The following is a 24,951-nucleotide window of genomic DNA, read 5'->3' on the forward strand; positions in this document are numbered from 1 at the left end:
TTTTCTTTTGTGAAAAAAGATATGATGAAGCTCATCATTTTGTGTTCGAAAAACAGATTTTCAGTATCCTTATTTTATCCTAACAAACAAAACGTGGCCCTTATTAAAAAACAATTAAAATGTGGTATTTAAACTCTATTTGACGAACCGTGACTAGGGGCTCATGTTGGGTTTCAACTCTAGCCTACCCCAACTTGCTTGGGCCTAAAAGGCTTTGTTGTTGTTGTATTTAAACTCTATTTGACAAATGACATTTTTTGTAAAGCTGAATATACAAGCAACCATAAGTCAGCAGCAGTTCTATGCTTTCTAATTGGTAGTCATGGATAATATTACACCTTGACTCGAACTAATTTACAGGTCACTGGTGTCAGATGTCATGCTTATTGAGCTCTCTAGTAACAGATTTTCTTACTGGGCACTGCAATTTACAAGTTAATAGACATTGGAAATACAGCCAAACATGTTTGAGGACTTCTGTTGTTCTTTACTTAGTGTAAACTGCCTTGTTCTAGATTTTCTGCTTGTTATCTAAATCATGTGGCAGTCATTGACTTGGTAGTATTTGTCACATGTGCTTGTCTGATATTGTGGGGCATGATTCTTCTTTTGCTTCACACGAATTTCATTGTTTTTCTTAATTTGCAGGCTATTGTGACAAACCATTTAGTTCTGCGTGGAACTTATCGCAGCCTCACCCTTGTAATATATGGCAATACCGCCGAAGACCTTGGTCAATTCAACATAGAACTAGGCCTGGACCATTCTCTTGCGAATGTTGTTAGCTCTCCATCAGAGGGAAAGCTTGAAGACCTCCCACCAGCGCTACATTCATCCAAATTGTCATTTGAAGAATCATTATCATCATTGAAACCGTTGAGTTTTCATGCCACTGGTGTTGACTTATCAATTGAAGCGAAGAAAGTCTTACATTTGGCTCTGAAAATGTACCAAATGTCTGATGTGGAAAATCTTATTCCTAACCTAAGAAGCGCAGTTCTCTCAGCTATTTCTAAATATGTGACTGCTAGTACAAACCATACTCTACATACTTCGAGTCAAGACTCAGCAAATGCGTTCACCAAGAGTGATTTTGATTCTCAGGAAATTAACAAAATTCTTGCTGAAGCTGGTAATGAGCTCTCTGAAATTTGGAAAAATGTCCATGCTGTTACTGACAGTAATCTTTTCAATGATAATGGTTTTACCATCGGAGTAGATGAAGACTTGCCCACGACCAAGATTCTAATTGAGTTGTTTAACCAATGTTTCCCATATTACAAGAATTTTTCTTTACTTGATCTACAATGTCCTTCTCAGGTATATTATGTGATGTTATTTGATTGGCTACACATCTATTTAATGTTCAACATTTTTTTTATCTCACGCCAATTCGATTTCAGAACAAATGGTTGGTCCTGTCTTTGAGTTTGGTTCTCCTACTATGCTCCTCAAAGGAGAGTTGCTTTTATTTTGTTGATACTGGTGGGATGGAGCAAATCATTAATCTGCTTTGCTGGAAGACACCAAAATCTGCAGCTACCATATTGCTTCTCCTAGGTATTGTGGAGCATGCTACTCGAAATGGTTTTGGATGTGAAGCTTTCCTGGGATGGTGGCCGCAAACTGAGCACAGCAGTATACCTGTTGGCGGCAGTGATGGCTATTGCTCTTTGCTGAAGCTTCTACTGGAAAAGGAAAGGCATGATATTGCCTCTCTAGCTACATATGTTCTACAACGCTTGCGTTTTTATGAGATACTATCTAAATACGAGGTTCGAAGTACCCCCCTCCTAACCCCCTACCGACTGATCTTTGTATTCAATCTTAATGCATTGTTTTGTAGTTTTATATATGTAACGTTGATGATGCGAAGCTCTTGGTTGTTTTGCAGTCTGCAGTAGTCAAAGTGATTTCCAATCTTCAGGATGATAAACTTTCTACTGATGGAGTTCCATTTCTTATTTCTGCTAGTGTTGAACTTGCTGAAATGCTGGTAAGACTATCACTTTGTCCTTTTACAGGCAAACATTCTTTACATCTGTGTGTACAGTGTCATCCTCAAAAGTGATGGGCTACATTGTGACTTTATGTTGACAAATGCTGATACAGAAATTGATTATTTGCTGTGGCCCTATTGAAGATCCGTCACCAGTGGCTACTGCTAGAAGAATATTTAAGTATGAACATTTAGAAGGCTTGCTTTCATACAAAGCAACAATTGATCTTATAACTTCGTCTAAGTACAGTTTTTTGCAGTATGATACTGATCCATACTTATTGTCTCTTATCCAGGTAATACTGTTAATTTGCTTTGCTGTTTCTACACATATTTTGTACCTATGTGGTCTGAGCTTGATCATAGTTAGGTTAATACTCGTGTGTCAATTTGCATTATCTTCTCTGTTTTTATGTTATTATTTTATATAACTTCATTGTCTATATTAGACAGTTGCACGTATTCTGTACCTATGTGCTCTGACTGCTGTTTTGACAGGCTATGAATGCTTTGTGCTCTCAACATTTCATGTCTGTTTCTAGGAATTAGGGTCCAAACCTTACTAGCTCTTTGATCTTATAAGTGTTAACATCTCTATTATGGCGCTGTCAGCCAAGGTCTGACACAGCTTGCATTGGGTTGAGTTGAGTCCTGGTAGTAGTCCTTGTTTCTCTTTTCTGTTTGTTGCAGACTTTATACTTCTTTGATTGGGTGGTATAACAACAACAACAACAAAGCCTTTAAGTCCCAAACAAGTTGGGGTAGGCTAGAGTTGAAACCCAGCAGAAGCAATCATGGTTCAGGCACGTGAATAGCTGTCTTCCAAGCACTCCTGTCTAAGGCTAAGTCTTTGGGTATATTCCATCCTTTTAAGTCTCCTTTTATTGCCTCTACCTAAGTCCACTTCGGTCTTCCTCTACCTCTCTTTACGTTACTATCTTGGCTTAGGATTCCACTACGCACCGGTGCCTCTGGAGGTCTCCGTTGGACATGTCCAAACCATCTCAACCGGTGTTGGACAAGCTTTTCTTCAATTGGTGCTACCCCTACTCTATCACGTATATCATCGTTCCGAACTCGATCCCTTCTTGTATGACCGCAAATCCAACGCAACATACGCATTTCCGCGACACTTATCTGTTGAACATGTCGTCTTTTCGTAGGCCAATATTCGGCACCATACAACATAGCAGGTCTAATCAACAACAACAACAACAACAACAAAGCCTTTAAGTCCCAAACAAGTTGGGGTAAGCTAGAGTTGAAACCCAACAGAAACAATCAAGGTTCAGGCACGTGAATAGCTGTCTTCCAAGCATTCCTATCTAAGGCTAAGTCCTTGGTTATATTCCATCCTTTCAAGTCTCCTTTTATTGCCTCTACCCAAGTCAACTTCGGTCTTCCTCTGCCTCTCTTCACGTTACTATCCTGACTTAGGATTCCACTACGCACCGGTGCATCTGGAGGTCTCCGTTGCACATGTCCAAACCATCTCAACCGGTGTTGGACAAGCTTTTCTTCAATTGGCGCTACCCCTAATCTCTCACGTATATCATCGTTCCGAACTCGATCCCTTCTTGTATGCCCGCAAATCCAACGCAACATACGCATTTCCGCGACACTTAGCTGTTGAATATGTCGTCTTTTCGTAGGCCAACATTCTGCACCATACAACATAGCAGGTCTAATCGCCGTCCTATAAAACTTGCCTTTTAGCTTCTGTGGTACCCTTTTGTCACATAGGACACCAGACCCTTGCCGCCACTTCATCCACCCTGCTTTGATTCTATGGCTAACATCTTCATCAATATCTCCGTCCCTCTGTAGCATTGATCCTAAATATCGAAAGGTATCCATCCTAGGCACTACTTGACCTTTCAAACTAACATCTTCCTCCTCCCGAGTAGTAGTGCCGAAGTCACATCTCATATACTCAGTTTTAGTTCTACTAAGTCTAAAACCTTTGGACTCCAAAGTCTCCCGCCATAACTCCAGTTTCTGATTCACTCCTGTCCGACTTTCATCAACTAGCACTACATCGTCCGCGAAAAGCATACACCAAGGGATGTCCCCTTGTATGTCCCTTGTGACCTCATCCATCACTAAAGCAAACAAATAAGGGCTCAAAGCTGACCCTTGATGTAGTCCTATCCTAATCGGGAAGTCATCCATGTCTCCATCACTTGTTCGAACTCTAGTCACAACATTGTTGTACATGTCCTTAATGAGCCCGACGTACTTCGTTGGGACTTTATGTTTGTCCAAAGCCCACCACATAACATTCCTTGGTATTTTATCATAAGCCTTCTCCAAGTCAATAAAAACCATGTGTAGGTCCTTATTCTCCCTATACCGCTCCATAACTTGTCTTATTAAGAAAATGGCTTTCATGGTTGACCTTCCGGGCATGAAACCAAATTGGTTCATAGAGACCCGCGTTATTGCTCTCAAGCGATGCTCGATAACTCTCTCCCATAGCTTCATAGTATGGCTCATCAACTTAATTCCCCGGTAATTTGTACAACTTTGAATATCCCCTTTATTCTTGTAAATCGGTACCAATATACTTCTCCTCCACTCATCAGGCATCTTGTTTGATCGAAAAATATGGTTGAACAACTTGGTCAACCATACTACAGCTATGTCCCCGAGGCATCTCCACACCTCGATTGGGATACCATCCGGTCCCATCGCCTTACCTCCTTTCATCCTTTTCAACGCCTCTCTGACCTCAGATTCTTGGATTCTCCGCACAAAGCGCCTATTGGTGTCATCAAAAGAGTCATCCAACTGAAAGGTTGTGTCCATATTCTCATAATTGAACAATTTGTCAAAATACTCTTGCCATCGATGTCGGATCTCATCCTCTTTTACCAAGAGATGCTCCCTTTCATCCTTAATGCACTTAACTTGGTTGAAGTCCCGTGTCTTTCTCTCACGAACCCTAGCCATCCTATAAATATCCTTCTCTCCTTCCTTCGTACTCAAATGTTGGTAAAGATCCTCGTACGCTCTACCCTTTGCCACACTTACAGCTCGCTTTGCAGTCTTCTTTGCCACCTTGTACTTCTCTATGTTGTCCACACTCCTGTCATGGTACAAGCGTCTATAGCATTCTTTCTTCTCCTTAATAGCCCTTTGGACTTCCTCGTTCCACCACCAAGTGTCTTTAGCCTCGCGTCCCCTTCCTTTGGTTACTCCACACACCTCTGAGGCTACCTTCCGAATGTTGGTTGTCATCTTGTCCCACATATTGTTTATGTCGTCTTCTTCCTTCCAAGAGCCCTCTTTGATAACCCTTTCCCTAAATACCTCTGACGTCTCCCCTTTCAGTTTCCACCACTTTGTTCTTTCAATCTTAGCTTGTTTATCCCTACGGGCACGCACCTGAAAACGAAAATCTGCCACTAAAAGCTTATGTTGAGAAACAACACACTCCCCTGGTATCACCTTGCAATCCAAGCATGCTCGTTTGTCCTTTCTTCTTGCGAGGACAAAGTCAATCTGGCTACAGTGTTGTCCGCTACTGAAGGTCACTAGATGAGATTCTCTCTTTCTAAAGAAAGTGTTGGCTATCATCAGGTCAAAAGCTACCGCGAAGTCCAAAACTTCCTCCCCCTCCTGATTCCTACTACCATACCCAAAACCTCCATGAACTGCCTCGAAACCTGCGCTTGTAGTACCTACATGCCCATTAAGATCTCCTATAAAAAGCTTCTCACTACTAGGTATAGCTCTAACCAGGCCATCTAAGTCTTCCCAGAACTGTCTCTTAGCACTCTCGTCGAGGCCTACTTGGGGGGCATACGCACTAATTACGTTCAAGACCATATCACCAACGACAAGCTTGACTAAGATAATCCTATCTCCTTGCCTTCTCACTCCCACCACACCATTCTTGAGGCTCTTATCAATCAAAACTCCTACTCCATTTCTATTCGCGACTGTCCCTGTGTACCAAAGCTTGAAACTTGTATTGTCCACCTCCTTCGCCTTCTGACCCTTCTATTTAGTCTCTTGAACGCATAATATATTTACACGCCTCCTAGTCGCGGTATCAACTAATTCTCTTAACTTACCTGTAAGTGACCCTACATTCCAACTACCTAAACGGATCCTAGTTGGTTCGACTAGCTTCCTTACCCTTCGCACCCGTCGACTCTGATGCGAAGACCCTTGCTCATTTCTCACTACACCCGGGCGCCGATGTAGCGCGCCACTAAGGAAGCGACGACCCGATCCTTGGTTACTTGACACCATGCCCAGATCACGACACGGCGCGTCACGGGGGTGACGACCCAGCCCTTGCCCATTTAACACCATACCCGGGTTCCGATATGGCGCGTCGCTAAGAGGGTTACGCCCCAATAAAACTTGCCTTTTAGCTTCTGTGGTACCCTTTTGTCACATAGGACACCAGATGCTTGCCGCCACTTCATCCACCCTGCATTGATTCTATGGCTAACATCTTCATCAATATCCCCATCTCTCTGTAGCATTGATCATAAATATCGAAAGGTATCCTTCCTAGGCACTACTTGACCTTCCAAACTAATATCTTCCTCCTCCCGAATAGTAGTGCCGAAGTCACATCTCATATACTCAGTTTTAGTTCTACTGAGTCTAAAACCTTTGGACTCCAAAGTCTCCCGCCATAACTCCAGTTTCTGATTCACTCCTGTTCGGCTTTCATCAACTAGCACTACATCGTCCGCGAAAAGCATACACCAAGGGATGCCCCCTTGTATGTCCCTTGTGACCTCATCCATCACTAAGGCAAACAAATAAGGGCTCAAAGCTGACCCTTGATATAGTCCTATACTAATCGGGAAGTCATCCGTGTCTCCATCACTTGTTCGAACTCTAGTCACAACATTGTTGTACATGTCCTTAATGAGCCCGACGTACTTCGTTGGGACTTTATGTTTGTCCAAAGCCCACCACATAACATTCCTTGGTATTTTATCATAAGCCTTCTCCTAAGTCAATAAAAACCATGTGTAGGTCCTTCTTCTTCTTCCTATACCGCTCCATAACTTGTCTTATTAAGAAAATGGCTTCCATGGTTGACCTTCCGGGCATGAAACCAAATTGATTCATAGAGACCCGTGTTATTGCTCTCAAGCGATGTTCGATAACTCTCTCGCATAGCTTCATAGTATGACTCATCAACTTAATTCCCCGGTAATTAGTACAACTTTGAATATCCCCTTTATTCTTGTAGATCGGTACCAATATACTTCTCCTCCACTCATCAGGCATCTTGTTCGATCGAAAAATATGGTTGAACAGCTTGATTAGCCATACTATTGCTATGTCCCCGAGGCATCTCCACACCTCGATTGGGATACCATCCGGTCCCATCGCCTTACCTCCTTAACTGGATCTTTATTCTTAATGCAATGATACACAGTTCTCTCATGTACTTGAGAAAATTTTGTGATAGCTATTCTATTCCGCTGTTACAATTCCACTGAGGCTGAACCTTATACTGCTGTAACCATTGTATCTCATTTGTTCTTTTCCTGTTAGCCTGTATTATTGGCCTTTCTAGGATTCCACAATTTCCAATCAGAACGGGTTTGACCCATCCCTTGCATTCTGATATGAAAAATTATGACGAGCTGATGGTCATACCATTCTTTATCTTGAAAATAGTAACTTTTGCTAGCTATCCAGGCAACAGTCCCAACCATAGGAGCAAGCATATCTGTTCTTTTGATTCTGATGCCAAATTGAAGCTAAGATAGTACCACCCTTTGTCCCAAATTATAGGTCGTTTTGGAGTTTGTAGGTACATAAATTTTGTTATGCACCTAGATATACAATATATCTAGATACATAATAAAAGTTTTGTATCTAGAAAAGTCAAAACGACCTATAAATTGGAACGGAGGGAGTAAATGAGTTTGGCAACTAGAAAATGATTTGGAGAATATGTGATCTGTGGCGTTGCCTAACTGGGCAACTGGATAAAGCAAATTGATCAACTGCAAAATCGCACAAGATGAAAAGTATTTTATTGGCCATCTGTTGATTATCAATTTTAACTACTTAAAAGCACAAGATGAGAAATATTTTAACTTAGCTTCATAAACGAAATGATTTATGGGAATGCATTCTACAATCTGTTGATTATCAGTATTCATAGACGTCATAAATGCACTTGTTTTATAAGCTTACAGCTAAATTCGTTACTTGAGATACAATTTCTTTACTTCTGTGTTCTTTATATGCAGGAAAGAAGTTTTTTTCCTCTGTCAGCGGCCTTATTGTCATCACCTATATTGCATTTAGCCAGTGGCCCTGCTGCCGAAATTTTGATGGGGATAGCATCATCAATTGAATCTATTATCCTCTCCCTCCTCTTTTGTCGTTCAGGTTTTGATCAGCATTTTACCTTTCTTAAACTGGAAACATCTTAATATCCATTTTCCTGAAATTCTGACTGAACTTATTCTTTTATATTCCCAGGGTTATCATTCTTGCTCAGTCAACCTGAAGCAACTGAGCTTGTAGTTCTTTCTCTTCAAGATGCAGAAAATATGAATAAAGCAGAATGCATAACTCTTCGGCAGGCTTTTGTTCTTTTATCAAAAGGGTTCTTCTGCCGCCCAAAAGAAGTTGGAATGATCACAGAATTACATCTTAAAGTGGTTTGTGCAGGCCTCATTGCATCACACCTATTCAATTTCTATTGTTTTATAAGAGCTTTTTCATATACACATATTCAACACTCTGAAGAGGTCGATGAAAGAAAGGGTGTCATGTGGGGCATGCCCTACTGGCCTACTGTTGGTCAAGGGCTGGCAACTTGGCTTTATGCTGCCATGAAACTAAAATACATAAGATTATACAATTCAATTTTAAGAATGTGGACTCTTTCTAAAGAGGATGCCATTATGGAATAAAGGATATCATGAAAGAAAGGATAAAAAATAAATTATCTCTAGTATTCCCCTTCTCCACATCTCCATCTCCTGCCCTGGGCTAGACAACCAGTGTTCTGTGTGTGTTTTCACATGTTTTTGTGAAATCATTCAGTTCATACTATGTATCATTTTGTCCACCCTATGAATGCAGTTACATATACTACTCCCTCCGTTCCAAATTATAAGACGTTTTGGCTTTTTTAGATTCATAGCTTTAGCTACGCACCTATACATAATTGTGTATCTAGAAATGCCAAAATGTTATGATTTGGAACGGAGGGAGTATTAGTTATATTATATCACTTGTAGGAACATAATTTACATGCAAATAATTTATCGGATTTGAACTGTATATAGTCTCTTATTTCTAATGATAATAATATTCTTCTCTATAGGCAAGTGCTGCCAATAGGATACCCTCAGTTCCTCCAAATTCTGACGAACTTTTGTGGGTTCTTTGGGAACTTTGTGCCATTTCAAGGTCAGTATTGAAGATAGCGTTACATTTACTTGTGCATATGAACAGTTGTGTAAAAGAATAACGAGAGGCTGCAAATAGAGATTATCATCCAATTTTGTGTCCAGTACCCTGCTCAGATTTTTTTTTCTCACAAAATTATCTTTTCCACAATAATCAATAATAGAACATCACACCAATATTTTCTGGATGTCCAGTAATGCATCGATTTCCTCTCAGTGCTCTAGTTAAATACCTGCAAATTTTATATTTTAACTAAGAGTTGTATCTAAAATTGAAGATGCCTAGTTAAATTCTCAACACAAAGGTTTGCACTTCTGGAAAGGGAAAGATTCTTGTTTCCAACATCTTTATTTGTAGACTTTTCAATGACTCCATATGATGTTCACCACATAGGTTTACATTGTGATACAGGTCTGATTCTGGTCGGCAAGCATTATTAGCTCTTGGGTATTTTCCTGAGGTACACTCTGTTTGTCTACGTCTACTATTCTCTTACGGAAGTTATTGAGGGAATTACCTATGTGCCACTAAAAAACCTTGTTCACCCATATGTACTACAGAAAAATCCTCCTCCCCGATGTACCATGGCGTCAAGTTTCTCTGTTTCCCTGTGCCACTACTAAAAAAAGCTAATAGGGTCGAAACCCCGGCCATATGAGATGGCTTAATGCTGTGCACACGGGGATTCGAACCGTGGTTGCTAGCTCAACTCTAACACGAGCTAGCCAACCAGGCTCGAGCCCGCTTGCTCCCTGTGCCACTACTGTCAAGTTTTGCCTACGTACTCCCTCCGTCCTGAAATATAAGGGCTTTTCTCTTAGGTCAAACCATACTAAGTTTGATCAAGTTTGTAGAAAAGGACAATAATGACATATACAATATCAAATGAGCTTCATTAGATACAATATGAAATGTGTTTTCATAATTTAGCTCTTCGATGTGATAGATTTTAATACTCTTCTTTACAAACTTGGCCAAACTTAGAATAGTTTGACTTAGGGCAACTGAAAATCCATGTTTTTTAGGACGGAGGGAGTAATTGTTAATCATGTGTGTGGAAAATATTGTATTACACTTTAGTTCAGTAATAGGCTGCTTGTTTTCGTTCCCCATGCCATTCAGACAAAATAACACAGACAAAGAAACACACACACACAAAAAAAAGACGCTAGGGGGTGCTCCTTGGCACAGAGATCACACAGCTACAGTGCATACTGGTGGAAGCATCCATTCCATGGCAGTTCTTGGGTTATCCCAGACTTGGGAGAACCTGCTCACCACCTGTGGGGATGAGTGCCCTGCTGCAAGCCATCATCGTCGGTCAGGCTCAGATCAAGTAAAGCAGACGAACAAATATGTATATGGAAGGGGGAGAAGAGCATGCTCACTGAAGCATATGAAGACGACCTGCAGTGGGAGGACGATGTGACAGGCAATGGTGAGGTACATCATGCACATGGGGTCCACAGGCTTGGGCCGCATCTTGTTCATGTCCCCCGGGGATCTCTGGGCACAGGCACAGCAGCATGCGGTCATCGTCCCCTGCCCCCTCCACGGCATTCGAGTTGTTCAGGAACGCACCCATGCGCCACTGCAGCACTTGCTCTGCGGCGTCGGCGTCTGCTCATTGCTCGAACGCGAACGGTACCGCATAATCCGTCAGCAGGCCCAAATTGCTGTTTGGGCCCGGCACACCTTGGTGTAGATGCAGTCAAGGTGTCCGCATGCAGTCTGTCGGTGATGTGCTGCTGTGCTCATCGGGGATCGTCATTGGCGAGACGACAGACATGTTGCAAGGCTAGGTGCCGATGATGTGGGTACATGCATCGGCAAGGGCCTTGTGCCCAGGATCCTGGTGGCGAGGCTCTGCTTCCTTGCCTGCTCTGGCCTCTCTGTTGACCAGGGAAACATAGCATGTCAGCCTCGGAAGGACAGCTCGCCGCTTTGGCCATGGCTATAACGAGGAGGATGATCTTGGCTTGGGGTCAGGGTCAACTCCAGTCAAGGAGAAGGGTTATATCCTTCAAGCAAGGGCAAAATTGTCTGTTAAAGCAAAGAGTAACAGCACAAGTAGACCTAATGGGTGACAAGTAGGCAGAACTTGACAGTAGTGGCACTGGAATGGAAAATTGGAAGCTGTGGCACATGAGTTAAGATGTTTTTTTTTTTTCTTTTTTACATATGGGTGAGTAAGTTTTTTTAGTGGCACATGGGGAATTCTCTCAAAAGTTATTTGGGTTGTTGAGTGATGTCAATATTTTTGTTGCAGGCAATATCAGTTCTACTGAGATCTCTCTCTTCATATAAGGATCTTGATTCAGTCATGGCTAAGAATGGTTGAGAATCTTCTGGATCCTTCCATTTGATTTAGTGTTGTATTCATGAGCTTACATGTCTTTGTGTCTGTCTGATCTCAGGAGGGTCGCCTTTGGGTCTTGCAATTTTCCATTCAGCTGCAGAAATTCTTGAAGTTTTGGTTGCGGATTCAACCGCTTCATCACTGAAATCATGGATTGGGTTTGCTGTTGATCTGCACAAGGCTCTGCATTCATCTTCTCCTGGTTCAAACAGGAAAGATGCACCAACAAGGTTGCTTGAATGGATTGATGCTGGTGTTGTTTATCAGAGAAATGGTGCTCGCGGGCTTCTTCGTTATTCTGCTATTCTTGCATCTGGTGGAGATGCTCATCTTTCTTCAGGAAATGTGCTTGTGTCAGATTCAATGGATGTAGAAAATGTAGTTGCAGATTCAAATAGTAGCTCAGATGGTCAGGTCATTGATAATCTTCTTGGTAAATTTGTTGCGGATAAGTATTTTGACGGAGTTGCCCTATGCATCACTTCTGTGGTCCAATTAACAACCGCTTTCCGTATCTTGGCATTTATTTCGGATGATAAGGTAAGAAACTCATGCTCATAGGTCTCATGGAAAACCCATTTATTCATGACTTATAGTTCGCGATGACATGCTTACCTTTTTGCTATCTGCAAAGGCCGTGGCGTCATCCCTTTTTGAAGAAGGCGCCATAACTGTTATATACATAGTCCTGATGAACTGCAAGTCTATGCTTGAGCGTTTATCAAATAGTTATGGTGAGTGCAACATGTTTTATATTTTTTACTGTGACATGGAATTTGTGACAGCAGTATATCTTTAGATTCTTGTATGTATTCATGAATCTTTGTGTGCTCTTTTTTGTCCTAAAACTTCAAAATTATTCTTCAGATTACCTTGTTGATGAAGGGGCTGAACTGAGTTCTACCACGGAATTACTTCTAGATCGAACTCATGAGCAAGCTATTGTTGACCTCATGATTCCCTCACTTGTCTTGTTGATAAATCTCCTTCATATATTACGTGTAAGCTGCACTTCCTATTCTCTGTGACACAATCAATATGGATATATCTTCTGCGTATGAGCCCAACAATTGTTTCAAGCTGATTTTGTGGTCTTGGGTTATCTTTTCATTGCAGGAAACAAAAGAACAATACCGCAACAAAAAACTTCTTAGTTCTCTTCTGCAGTTGCATCGAGAAGTTAGGTTGTGCATATCACGTTCCATTTTATACCTCCTACCCTTCCCTCTCAAACTCTCTATCTAACAATGTCTGCAATTCTATTCTTGCAGCCCGAGGCTAGCAGCTTGTGCTGCAGATTTGTCCTTCATGTTTCCTACTTTTGCTATCGGTTTTGGTGTTGTTTGCCATCTTATCACGTCAGCACTTGCTTGCTGGCCGTTGTATAATTGGGCACCTGGTCTGTTTCATTGCCTTCTTGAAAATATCGAGGCTACTAATGCGTCTGTACCATTGGGCCCAAAGGCTGCTTTTAGTCTGCTTTGTCTTCTGGTAAGCATTTTGGCTACTTTTGCACCTCTGGGACTGAGGATGTGAGAACGAATGGATCATCCAATCCTAAGTAGGACCTAAAGCTAACGTTTTGGTTTGTGGAAGAATATTTGCTCCATCACCATATCATCCTTAGTAAGCTTCAGCCAATATCGTGGGTTGTGGCACATGTCCTCAAACCTAATGTCTAATTTGAGATGACTATAAATTCCCTTTTCTTATCCCTCTGTTCCAAATTATAGTTCACTTTAGCTTTGTCCTAAGACAAACTTCTCTAACTTTGACCAATTTTTTGGAAAAATATATTAACATCTTCAAGTTCGAGTAAATGCATTACCAAGTTCGAGTAAATATATTTCAAAGGGAGTCTATCTAATGAAACTGATTTGCTACTACAGAGGTTGATACATTCTATAAATTGGTAAAGAATTTTGACTTAGGAGAAAGCTAAACTGAACTATGATTTGGAACAGAGGAAGTAGTATTGATGCCATCTTTTTAGTTTTTTTTTTCTACTGCTGTTCTCATATCTTGTGTGCATTGTAGGGTGATCTATTCCCAGATGAAGGCATATGGCTATGGAAAGTTGAACTTCCTTCTCTGAGTGCCATTAGATCTTTGAGTACTGGAACAGTGCTTGGGCCTCAAGTGGAGAAAGAGGTGAATTGGTACCTGCATCCTGAACATGTGGCCATATTACTTGTGAGGCTGATGCCACAACTTGATAGACTTGCTCGTATCATTGATAACTTTGCTACTTCGGTATGTACTGGCTTTATTTCTTTTGCTTATCATATCTCTCCAAAGCAAATGGCTTCTTTTCTTTATCACTTTTTACATAAATCATCGCATATTGCAGGCCTTAATGGTGATACAGGACATGCTTCGTGTTTTCATTGTTCGTGTTGCCTCAGAAAAGATTGAGTGTGCAGTTGTTCTTCTACGCCCTATATTTATATGGTTAGACGATAAAGTTGACAAAACTTCCCTGTCAGAGAGAGAGATCTTTAAGGTATGAGACTGTGCAGTGATTATGCTTGCATAATATATGTGCTATCACTTTAATTTGGTGATTGTAAATGCATTACTGTTGGAATTCTTGGAGTTAGGTGGGCATTTACCTCATGAGAAATGCAATCCTTTGTTTGACCAGTTCTTGAAGGCCAGCTTTTTTTTTTGTATGATTGTATGATTTTGTTGCATTTTTTTTTTGTTTTTTAGCAAGATGAATGTTAGAGCTTGTCTATATGCTGATGCAAGCACTTCTTTTATGCGCAACTCACTTATCTATTGGAGCCTTCTGAGTTTCACCTAAATTGGTTAGGTTCCTGGAACAGGGATAAATCCAAAAGCCTTGTTCTGGTTTCTCCTTTTTGTCTGGATGCTTTGGTTTGCTTTTTTTTCTTCCCTTTATGTGCTGGAACATACTAAACAATCAGTTCTGCTGGGATAACCCACAAAAGACCTTGATGCTTGCCACTGTGGTGCTGGGGTGTCCTGAAAATTTGCTAGATTCTGGCATGAATCTCCTGCCAGCATTTTGAGAAGTTTCTGTTTTGAACTGTATGGCACATTTCTAGATGTGCCTTGAATCGTCTTTGGAAATCGATCAAGCATCAAACTTCAGAAAATTCTATTTGTGTGCTAATTTAACAATGAAGCATGTAACACTCGGTTATTTTCTCGGCATCATAGAATGGTTGAAGGAGCCTCTTTTTTCTTTGTTCCTAAAATTCAGTTCTGTCATCATTTATTTGGTAAAAACACAGCATTGGCAACCTGAAGTTCTTTATGCATTTTCCAGGTGCATCAGTTGCTTCAGTTTACTGTAAAATTATCTGAGCATCCTACTGGCAAGGTGAGAGGTTATTTGCTATCTATGATTCTTGGAAGCTGTTTCTCTCGTGGTCCCTTCTCATTTCTCTTAATTCAGGTATTGCTTTGGAGGATGGGATTCACAAGGATTTTTAGAAAGTTACTACAGAATTGTAGCCGAGCAACTTTTTCGGATGATAATCAGACTTTTGGAATGGCGGCCTCTAAGAATGACCTCATGCTCAAATGGAGGATCCCTCTATTTAAATCTATTGCATATATCTTTAGTATCGACCCGTCTAATAATGAGAAGGCTGTTATTGAAGAGTAAACACACAATCACGCTGTTATTTATTTAGAAACATATTTCTTATTTACATACTAAAACTAATGATTTTCCATTCAACTAGGTCCCTGAATGAGAAATCTGTTCATGAATGCTCTCTTGTCATGCATCACCTCATGATGTTCTGCCAGGTATATTTCTTTTAGTTTGTTTATCATTAGTCTATTCTTGTGGAAACATGGGTTTTGATGCGTATTGAAACACTCTTCATAATATATTACTTGTTTATTTATTTGATCCCCAAGCTTTGCTTCATGATGTCAGTATTGTCATGTTCTTAAGTTATCCTGCTCTGAAGGAATTAGATATGATTTGAGATGACCCTGTGTGTTTTGATTTGGCCCGAGAGTTGGCAATAAGAACAGACAATTAGGCACTTGTTGGTTCCACATGAAATTACATCATCAAATTTTGTAATGTTGGGCCACATGGTAATAATGGTGAGAACTTCTGGAGCTTTCAATTGTGTTTTGAGTCCACCTAGTTTATATGGTAAATACTTGTAGCCTTGTAAGAGGCTAGGAGCTGGAATTTTGGTACACTAATCCATTTGGCATGGAAAACCTCAAAAATCAGCTTTAGATTCAAAATGGTTGCTCTTAGACAACAGAAGGAAACCGTGAAGGTGTTGACCTGGGATGCTGAAAAATTTTCTAGATACCTGCTGACCGTTGCTTTTCTATTTTTCTTCTTTGCCAGGGTTTTACAGACCTTATTATTGAAACTGTAATTCCCTTTGAGTCTAAAGTAATGTATGCAATCATCTTAAGATATCCCAGTACATGCAGTCATTTTTGGTGTACAAACTTATGTATATTCGGAATAAGAAATACCTGGATGAAAGATGAACTTTAGAAATTTAATTATTTACCGTACTGCATATTTTCCTTAATGCTGTGGGAAAGTAATAGTATGTTGGAAAAGTTAACAATTGGAAATTATACTCATTTTGATAAAACACTATGTATGTAGAAGTTTTAAAAAAGGTCTAAAAAAACTTCAGCAATAAACGAGGCAGAAAATATAAGTAATAGGTGTGACAGTGTAAACATTGAACAGTAGATTTGCACTATTGCACTTGCATTTCTTCTCTCTTTTTCGTATCTAGCAGATGGGATTATATTTGTTCTTGAGTGTTACACGGATGCTGAACATTATCTTGCCTGTAGCTGAGATGTCTTTGAGCATATTAGAAAACTTGTTAGTTTGTTTCCACCTGAAGTACTTCCTAATGTATTCATCACTGTTTTAACTGAATCGTATACAATGCAACTCTAAATTTGAAATCATTAACAAGTTATAATCTTTATTAAAAAATTCAATATCATTCTTATATCTTTGTTCAAATTTAGTTTATATTATTTCTGTGATTCATTATAATGTTTATCATGTTATAATATAAATACCCCAGGTTTTGCCTGTTGGCCGGGAAATGTTAGCATGTTCGTTGGCGTTCAAGGAATTGGCTTCTTCTTATACCTGTAGAAGTGCAGTAACTTTGATATTGTCACAAATACATACTTCCAACAAAGATGTTCTTGAAAAAGATGAGAGTGACCCTAACCATAACTTGCCAACTCTAGATGGTTGGAATTGCTTTTCCTCATTGTTCAAGTGCTGGAAGAAGCTTGTAAAATATATTGGTTCTAATCAACCAATGGATTATTTAGTAGAAACTATTTATTCCTTGACACTAGGTGCTATCACCCTCAGCCAATATGGTGAAAAGTAAGTGTTGCTTCCTCTTATTGCTTTTGAATGTTTCAATAGCATTTAATCCACAGAAGATTGTGTAGAGGTATTATTTGCAGTTACATGTTGTCAATGTTCATTGGGTGAAGCCATTTTATTTAGCACACTTGCCTTTTGCTCTCTTTCTGTTTGTTGAGGTAGTCAACATATGGTAATTTCTACAGAACTGTGTATATTGTGTTACCTTGCGCCGTGTCTGTGGGTCATGCATGTTTGGGGAGATAGCCATCTCCATACACCCACAATCCATGTAGGATCCTATTATCTATACATATGGGTATAAGACCATCCATGTAGGATCCTGAGTTGCCAGATTCCATGCTGTCACATCGTGCATGCATGTCCCAGCCTTCTCCATTTCCATTTCATTTTCTTCATTTCTTATTTTTCCATTTATTTCTCTTTTTGAATAATGTACTCATTATTGGTACAATTTATCCACTTATCCTGCTCTCAAAGTTAAAATCATTTTCATAGTGTGGTTGCTGTTTCTGGTCCATCCTATCCGATGCCCTCACTCCTGAATTCACTGTGAATCCTCCTAAAAAAATGCATGATGTTTGTCTATTCCATTGTACATTAGTCTGCATTTTAGTGGTCTGCTTTGATTTAATTTTTTGGCATTTGTGTTCGCTGGAAAGCTCAGAGATCTGTTCAATTGCCTGTGATGTGCACACAGGATAGTGAAGAAGTAATACCTATTTTAATTTTAATTGCATTTGATTTGTTCGCAGAGGAAGTAACACTATACACTTTTACTTGTTTTGAGATCTTTAAACGAACTTGTTGTATTCACAGTTAACTTTTACCATGATTGGGTATTAGTTGATTCCGGTGCTATTTGCGTTGGCTTGCAGTTTATTTCTTTTTGCATATTTAGGGTTCATATCAGAGTAAATCTTATTGACTTGCAATTATTATCTTGCTGTTTCTTGTAGTCTCGAGGGTCTGTTAATATTGAGGCATCTATTTGGGCTCCCTTCTGATCCTAGTGGTTCCTTGGAATCATCTGGTGAGAGTCCAAGTGAGATTGAGTTATTCATGAAGACATCTGAAGAGAAGATATGCCAGAGCTTTGAAAATTCAACGACTGCTGTTGGAAAGACTCTTTTACGCAAGGTATATAACTTCATTACTATGTTAGAATATTTTTGCTCTACTGTCCTGTTTCTAATATTGATGTCAATTCACAGCTATTGAATTCGATCACATTACTACACACTATTCTTGAGAATTCTGGGCAATCCGCAGATTCAGTGCAGATGGTTCTTGAAGAAGGCACTGACTCACTGTCCGAAATTGCTCGCTCTGTTGTTATGACAGCTCATCTGATGCCATCCCTAGCCAATGTGTCAGTAAATGATGAATCTCCTTTTCTCTTCTCTAATGTGTGGAAGGTTATTGTTGATTCAGAAGAGCCTCTTGACTGCCAAGAGGGTGAATTTGCAAAGAGACTAGTTTGGGAGTTGCCTGATTCTTCTCTTGATAAACAACTAACACCTGGCCAATCTGCCAGGAGGAAATTAGCACTGGGAGAGAGTGCAAGTAGGCGTGTAAGGGATAATCAACTGCCTGAACCCACTGGACAGTTCTCACGAGGTTTAAATACAACCAATGCTTCTTCAGGACATACACGCAGAGACACTTTCCGCCAGCGGAAACCTAACACAAGTAGACCACCTTCAATGCATGTAGATGACTATGTTGCAAGAGAGAGAAACATAGATGGTGCAAGTAGTGCGTCAAATATTGTGAACTCTACTCCACGGGGAATGCTTAGTGGAAGGCCTCCATCCATTCATGTTGATGAATTTATGGCAAGGCAGAGAGAACGTCAAAATCCTGTGCCAGCCCCAACTGGAGATGCACCTCAAGCTAAAAGTCAGACAAGTTTAGATGACAGCCTTCGTACTAAGACAGAGAACTTGCGTCAACCCAAGACTGATCTCGATGATGACCAAGAAATTGAAATTGTCTTTGATGAGGAATCAGGTTCAGATGATAAACTTCCTTTCCCTCAACCAGATGATAGTCTCCAATCACCACCTGTCATTATTGGGGAAAATTCTCCTGGTCCTGTTATTGAGACAGAAAATCAGGAGAATGAAAGAATTCCCTTTTCCCAGAGGGCCACATCACTCCCACAGGATGATGAAAGTCCTGGCATTGACATTTCTTCCCAGACTGCAATGCTTTCAGAAGCTAACAATTCTTTGGAACTGAAATATTCAGTTTCTAGCCCAGGGAAGAATTCTTTTCGTGATCATGCTGAAGAGTCTAATTATCCTTCTATTGGTGTGTCTGGGAGATCATCTGTACAAGCAGATCATCAACAATTATCTCGCAGACATGAAAAGAGAAGTCCACAAAAATTTTCTGAGACTTCTCTGTCAAGTGGATCCCATGGGCATGAGCATAGACATTCCAATAACCATCCACCTCTGCCACCAATGCCACCACCAATTTCATCGGTGCCCATGCAAAATACTGATTCAGTTAATAGGCAGTCATCTTCCTTTAGTGCTAGAGATCGACCAACACCTAGTCCTTCTGGTTATCCTACACAATCTTTTGACTCTAGTATGCCTAGTGCTTTCACAGGCCTTCAGGTAATTGAACATAGGAAAGCTTTATGCAGCTTCTTTTCTGTTTTTATCTGTTATAATTCAGCTTTTGAAATGTGAACTTGCTTTTGTAGGGTCAAACTCAATATATGCTTGCAGGCGTTGGCGGTTCATCAGCGAATGATTTACCCAATGCAGAGGCCAAGCTTCTATGGAACACATTTCCAGTAAATAGGATCCCTCTGGAGACCTTCAGCTCAGGTTTATCTGCTCGGCCGATGCCACCCCATACACCTTATTCAGCTGTTGCTACTCAACATGCTACGATGAGCTCTAGCTCTCCAGCAACGCTGTATAACCAAGGGAGTGTTGTCCAGTCTTCTCCAACTGCTTCTATTATTAGTGATTCAAATTTAGCCATGAACTCCGCATCTGGCAGCATGATCACATCGAATCTGTTGCCATCATTTGCACCACAATTTCTGATGGGCAGGCCTTCAATGCCTACTCCGTTTTTTGGAATGCCTCTTCAACAAGTTCAATTTTCATCTGGTCTTCCACAAAATATTTCTAACCCTCAGCCTTCTGTCTCCTCAGTACAACCACGGCCACCTCCACCCCCACCACCACCACAGCAGCCACATCCTTCTCAGACACTACAACAACTTGGTGCTCTCCAATTACCACACCAAGATCAGCAGCTGCCATATCCCCAGAGTGCTATCTTGCCACAAGTTCCATTGCAGTTTCCTAACCAGCTACCCATTCCTCAACTACAATTGTATCATCAAAGCCAGCAGGAATCTGGGCAAACACTGAGGCAAGTTGGTGAACAATCACAGCTTCAGAACCAGGGTATGCAAGCTGATAGTTTCTCACAACAGCAGCAAGACTCAGGGATCAACTTAAACCAGTTCTTTTCATCTCCAGAAGCCATTCAGGTAACATTTAAATTTATTTTTATGAAACTACATTTTGGGATGAACTTAATGCCAAGGAGACTAATAGTCATAACTTTTATTTCTTGCAGAGTCTACTTAGTGATCGTGAGAAGCTCTGCCAGCTTTTAGAGCAAAATCCAAAACTTATGCAAATGCTCCAGGTAAAGTCTTGTGTTGAAGTAGTCACTTCTAATTTTCGACCCTCTGGAAGCTTCATTATGCTGAGTTTTATTACACCTGCATTTGGGCACCCAGAGGATCGGACTGATTGTATGTGTACCGTTTATTCTCAAACTGTGATGCCTGTTGATTTGAGATTTTCTTTTCTTGCATTGCTAACAGGATCGCATCGGCCAGTTGTAGCCGCCACTCTGGGTGCTATTGTGAGTGAAATATGATGCTGGGTCTATTGGTAGGTTCCTAGAGTATGGCGGTGTTCCGTTTTCGGCTATGGCTGTAGCTAGATGAAATCAACTGCTGGCTTGCTATTGCTAGTCACCGAAATGTATTCCTATGTACATTATCTGTAACTTTGTTCTATGTAATGTGAATATTTGTAATATTGGTGCGTATCTAATTTATTGTTTTAAGTTTACCTTTAGTGGTTAGATCGTGTGACGTGTGCAGCGACAGAAAAAAAATGACTTAGGGCCTGTTTGGATGAGTTTCAGATTCTTAAAAACCATTTTTCGCCTTTAGTTTCTAAAATCTGGATTCTGAGTAAAAACTGGTCGGAGTGTTTGGATCCCTAGTTTTTAAGAATCTGGCTTCATTTTTTGCTCATAGGGTCACAAGAAACTGGTAAAAGCTGATACAAGAAACTGGACAAAAACTAGCCTGTTTCGATCCCAGTTTTTAAAAACCAGATTCTTAAAAGCTGAAGGGATCTAAGCAGGGCCTTAGTCTGAAATGGTTTATGACGCAAACTACATATAGAGTTTTGAATATACTGTTACATGCTCGTGTATTTGGTTGCTTTAATGCTCAAAATGAATGCCCTCCAAGGGTTTGGATTCGGATGCAAATCATCAGCAATCCTACGCATCCGTTCCTATTTTGAACTGCAAGAGTTTTCTGTATGAAAAATAAAAATTAATATAGAGAAACAGTTTTTACGCAATGGTCTGTTTCCATGCACAGTCCATTGTCTATTCAATTCAACGCCAATAAATAGTTTATGAACCATAATTGAATGACATGTGGATTAATCATCAATGATTTAATCAGGTGTACTACGGACTATCATGTGAAAGACTCATCTAATTCAATCCGATATGTCTAATAGAGGGCGGGTTATGGTCCTAAGAACTAAAAGCTCTGTTGGGACACGGTTATGAGTCACAGAGGCTCAAGGATCGCAGTGGCGCTAAGAACTAACGATTAACCATGTTCTGTGAGCATTGTGTAGGGAAAGAAGGATAGAACCTCCGCCTAGTCAGACGCCCTGAGCGAAGGTCCGGAAACTGCGGTGAAGGCGCTCGGATGCAGCCGAAGGTGAAGGCTCAGGCGATACCTGCGGAGGCTATAGGAGTTGGCGCGAAGGTCCGAGCGAAGGTTCTAGGAGCTGAGGGACTTCCCGTAGGGCGGCGTTGCCGGGCCATGGGCCACAAACGCACTCACGGTAGCGGCCCATCAAGCAAAGACGGTTGAAGAAGAAGGCACCCAAACTACCCATAGCGGTTTGTATTAGTATAGGAATATTCCGAGGATGTATTGTAACCGACAAGGGGTAGAATTGTAAAGAGTAGCTTTAGTAAGCAGTGCCCTATAAAAGGAGACTCAAACTCTGTACAAAGGGAGGTGGTTGAATACATTTATGAAACCCTAATCAGGCTTGGGCCCACTTTTCATCTTTCACGCCTTCGCCCAGGGCACTCGGTCAGGCGAAAGCCTCCGTTAGTCCTTCCTTATCCCACATGTTGGAAATCCCTCTTTCCAACATTGGTGCCCATCGCGTGTTGGCTGAGCAAAACGCACGATGGCAAGAAAGAGAGCAGCCTCCGCTAGAACTCTCGTGGAGCCCTTGATGAGGGGACGACCTAGGCGTAGCATTCGTAGCGCTTACGCTAGCGTCCCAGAAGACCAAGTTGAAGAAGAGCCCGCGGTCAAAGATCAGCCTCCGGCAGGCGAAGATCAGCCAGTCTCAGACCCCACCCCCGAGCAGGTGCTTCAACAACTACAAGCTCAACTACAGAGCACACAATAGGAAAGAGATAGGTTGGTGGCAACCTTCGCTGCAAACCAGAGGGTAGCCCAGACATCATTACAGGCCGTACTATAGAGTGAAAGTGCAATCAAGCCTTAATTGTGGGTTTTGGTGATAATGACCACATAATTAGAGAACTAATGAGATTTATCGAGATGACAAGCAGGAAATTTATATTCGAGAATGCTACACGAAACGGAGGAGCCCCCAATTACAAATATAGATGGTTTCAAACTCAAAAGAGGTTTAAGATTCTTTTATATCTTTGAATTTGAGTATAGGAAAAGCCGTACTATAAAGAGGGACACAATGCTTAAGCTAATATGTGCTACCAAGTGCTCAAACAACCACAAGCATCCTTAGATTCATAGCCAAGACAGTCTACACTTCACTATTACCCTTGCTGTCTTGCATGGTGCGAGCTCCGTCTCGCCCGACCCCAAAGTTGCGGGCTCCGTCTCGCTCGACCTCTAGGCCATGGGCTCTGTCTCGCTCGACCTTGAGGCTGCAGGCTTCGTCTTGCCTGACCCCTTGGGTGCGGTGTCTGTTGAGGGCTAGGGTATATATACCTTTTTCTTTCCTCGCCAACGGCTATCTATGATTTAAGTGATCGTTGAGGGCTGGGGGTATATATACCTTTCCTCTTCCTTCCCAACGGGAACCCGCTCTCCTCTTCTAAACTTCAGCACGCCCAAAACAGAGCAGGAGCTCTCTCTCTCACTCCATTGTTGACCTCAAGCCTCCAAGTAAATCCATTGATTTCCCCATCAATCCTTGAAGGATTAGGGTTCAAAACTCGATTAGAGAACAACTCTATTGATTCCTAAACTCTAAAGTGCACTTGGTTTACGTTTTAGTCGGTGGTTGTGTTTGTTACTCTTGGAGATTAGCTCCTAGCCGGCTAGAGCATCACCCGTGGAGCTTGCCAACTTGTGTGGCAGTCTCGAGAGGTTTGTAACCATCTCTTATAGCAAGTAAAATCACCCCTCATCTCAAGAGTTCACTCTCTTGACTTGAGAATGAGGTAGGATTGCAAATTCCTAAGCCTTAGTGGTATACCTCAACAACGTGGACTTAGGCAAGCCTCGGTGGCGAGCTGAACCATGGGATAAATCCTTGTGTCATCTTGTGCTTGTGTTGCTACACTTGTGTTCTTGTTGTTGTTGAGGTGATTTCTAGGATTGAGGCCGATCTACTTGTGTGTGGTGTTCCCACCACTTTCAGCTGTCGATCTGTGATCTTCTACCCTACAGGAAGCTAAGAAATTTACCCAATCTAAATCTTGTTGGGTAGATTTTAAACTGTGAACTAATATCTTCTGTAGGTGCGGCAGTGCCGCGGGTGAATTTGACTTCGGTTTGAGTTGAATTTTTACAGGCCTATTTACCCCCCTCTAGGCATACCAGAGATCCTACAAGTGGTATCAAAGTGAGGTTACCTCATGTGCGCTTCACCGTGTGAGGTATGGAGCCCAGGGGAGGATTCGGTGTTGTGAAGCCCATCAACGTCGACCCAGAGGACGTTGGGCTGCATGACACCGATAGCAGTGAGCTTAGCGCCTCTACAGCGAGCAACTCCACGCTCCCCTAGCTAGAGGCAACCGATGTCGAAAAAACTCAAAATGAAGAAGAAAGAAAGAAGAAGAAGGGCAGCTAGAAAAGAGAAAAGAGAAGCAAGAGAGAAGAAGAAGGAGCAACAACGATTAGAAGAGAAGAAAGCAAGAAAAGAAGAAAGAAGACTCAAGAGAGAAGCTAGAAGAAAAAGAAGAGAAGCAAGAAAGAAGAAGAAACAAGAAGCAAAAGCCTCCAATGCATCTTCAAGTGAGCTATCTAGTAGCTCCGAAGATGGTGATGATGATGAGTCCTACTAAGTGCATAGCAAGAAGGACAAGAAAGGAAAGGGCAAGAAGAATGACGACAACAAATATGCTGCCGTATCCTTTAACTATTCTTCTATGTCTTTGACTAACCATGACCGCAAGTCTTTCATCAATGTGCCCATGGGCAAGTTACCTCATTTCGATGGGACTAACTTTGCCAAGTGGAAGCACTTGATGAGAGCCTAT

General features: G+C 41.2%; 1 protein-coding gene across 1 annotated transcript in view; it reads left to right on the top strand.

The window, feature by feature from the left end:
- LOC136523526 (protein virilizer homolog) overlaps window positions 1-21,377 on the top strand; it is a 31,828-nt gene extending 10,451 nt beyond the window's left edge. Inside the window, exons 5-29 of the mRNA XM_066517184.1 lie at window positions 649-1,320; window positions 1,404-1,775; window positions 1,895-1,996; window positions 2,113-2,295; window positions 8,239-8,380; window positions 8,474-8,655; window positions 9,327-9,412; window positions 9,824-9,872; window positions 11,682-11,748; window positions 11,830-12,311; window positions 12,406-12,505; window positions 12,639-12,772; window positions 12,888-12,955; window positions 13,043-13,262; window positions 13,809-14,024; window positions 14,122-14,274; window positions 15,067-15,120; window positions 15,196-15,404; window positions 15,488-15,554; window positions 16,835-17,151; window positions 18,114-18,294; window positions 18,369-19,784; window positions 19,874-20,680; window positions 20,770-20,841; window positions 21,023-21,377. Of these exons, the coding sequence (XP_066373281.1) occupies window positions 649-1,320; window positions 1,404-1,775; window positions 1,895-1,996; window positions 2,113-2,295; window positions 8,239-8,380; window positions 8,474-8,655; window positions 9,327-9,412; window positions 9,824-9,872; window positions 11,682-11,748; window positions 11,830-12,311; window positions 12,406-12,505; window positions 12,639-12,772; window positions 12,888-12,955; window positions 13,043-13,262; window positions 13,809-14,024; window positions 14,122-14,274; window positions 15,067-15,120; window positions 15,196-15,404; window positions 15,488-15,554; window positions 16,835-17,151; window positions 18,114-18,294; window positions 18,369-19,784; window positions 19,874-20,680; window positions 20,770-20,841; window positions 21,023-21,043 (6,372 nt within the window). The 3' untranslated portion in view covers window positions 21,044-21,377. The remainder of the gene's footprint in view (window positions 1-648; window positions 1,321-1,403; window positions 1,776-1,894; window positions 1,997-2,112; window positions 2,296-8,238; window positions 8,381-8,473; window positions 8,656-9,326; window positions 9,413-9,823; window positions 9,873-11,681; window positions 11,749-11,829; window positions 12,312-12,405; window positions 12,506-12,638; window positions 12,773-12,887; window positions 12,956-13,042; window positions 13,263-13,808; window positions 14,025-14,121; window positions 14,275-15,066; window positions 15,121-15,195; window positions 15,405-15,487; window positions 15,555-16,834; window positions 17,152-18,113; window positions 18,295-18,368; window positions 19,785-19,873; window positions 20,681-20,769; window positions 20,842-21,022) is intronic.
- Window positions 21,378-24,951: the final 3,574 nt, after the last annotated feature.

The sequence above is a fragment of the Miscanthus floridulus genome, chromosome 2, assembly GCF_019320115.1.
Source record: "Miscanthus floridulus cultivar M001 chromosome 2, ASM1932011v1, whole genome shotgun sequence".
Lineage (NCBI taxonomy): Eukaryota > Viridiplantae > Streptophyta > Magnoliopsida > Poales > Poaceae > Miscanthus > Miscanthus floridulus.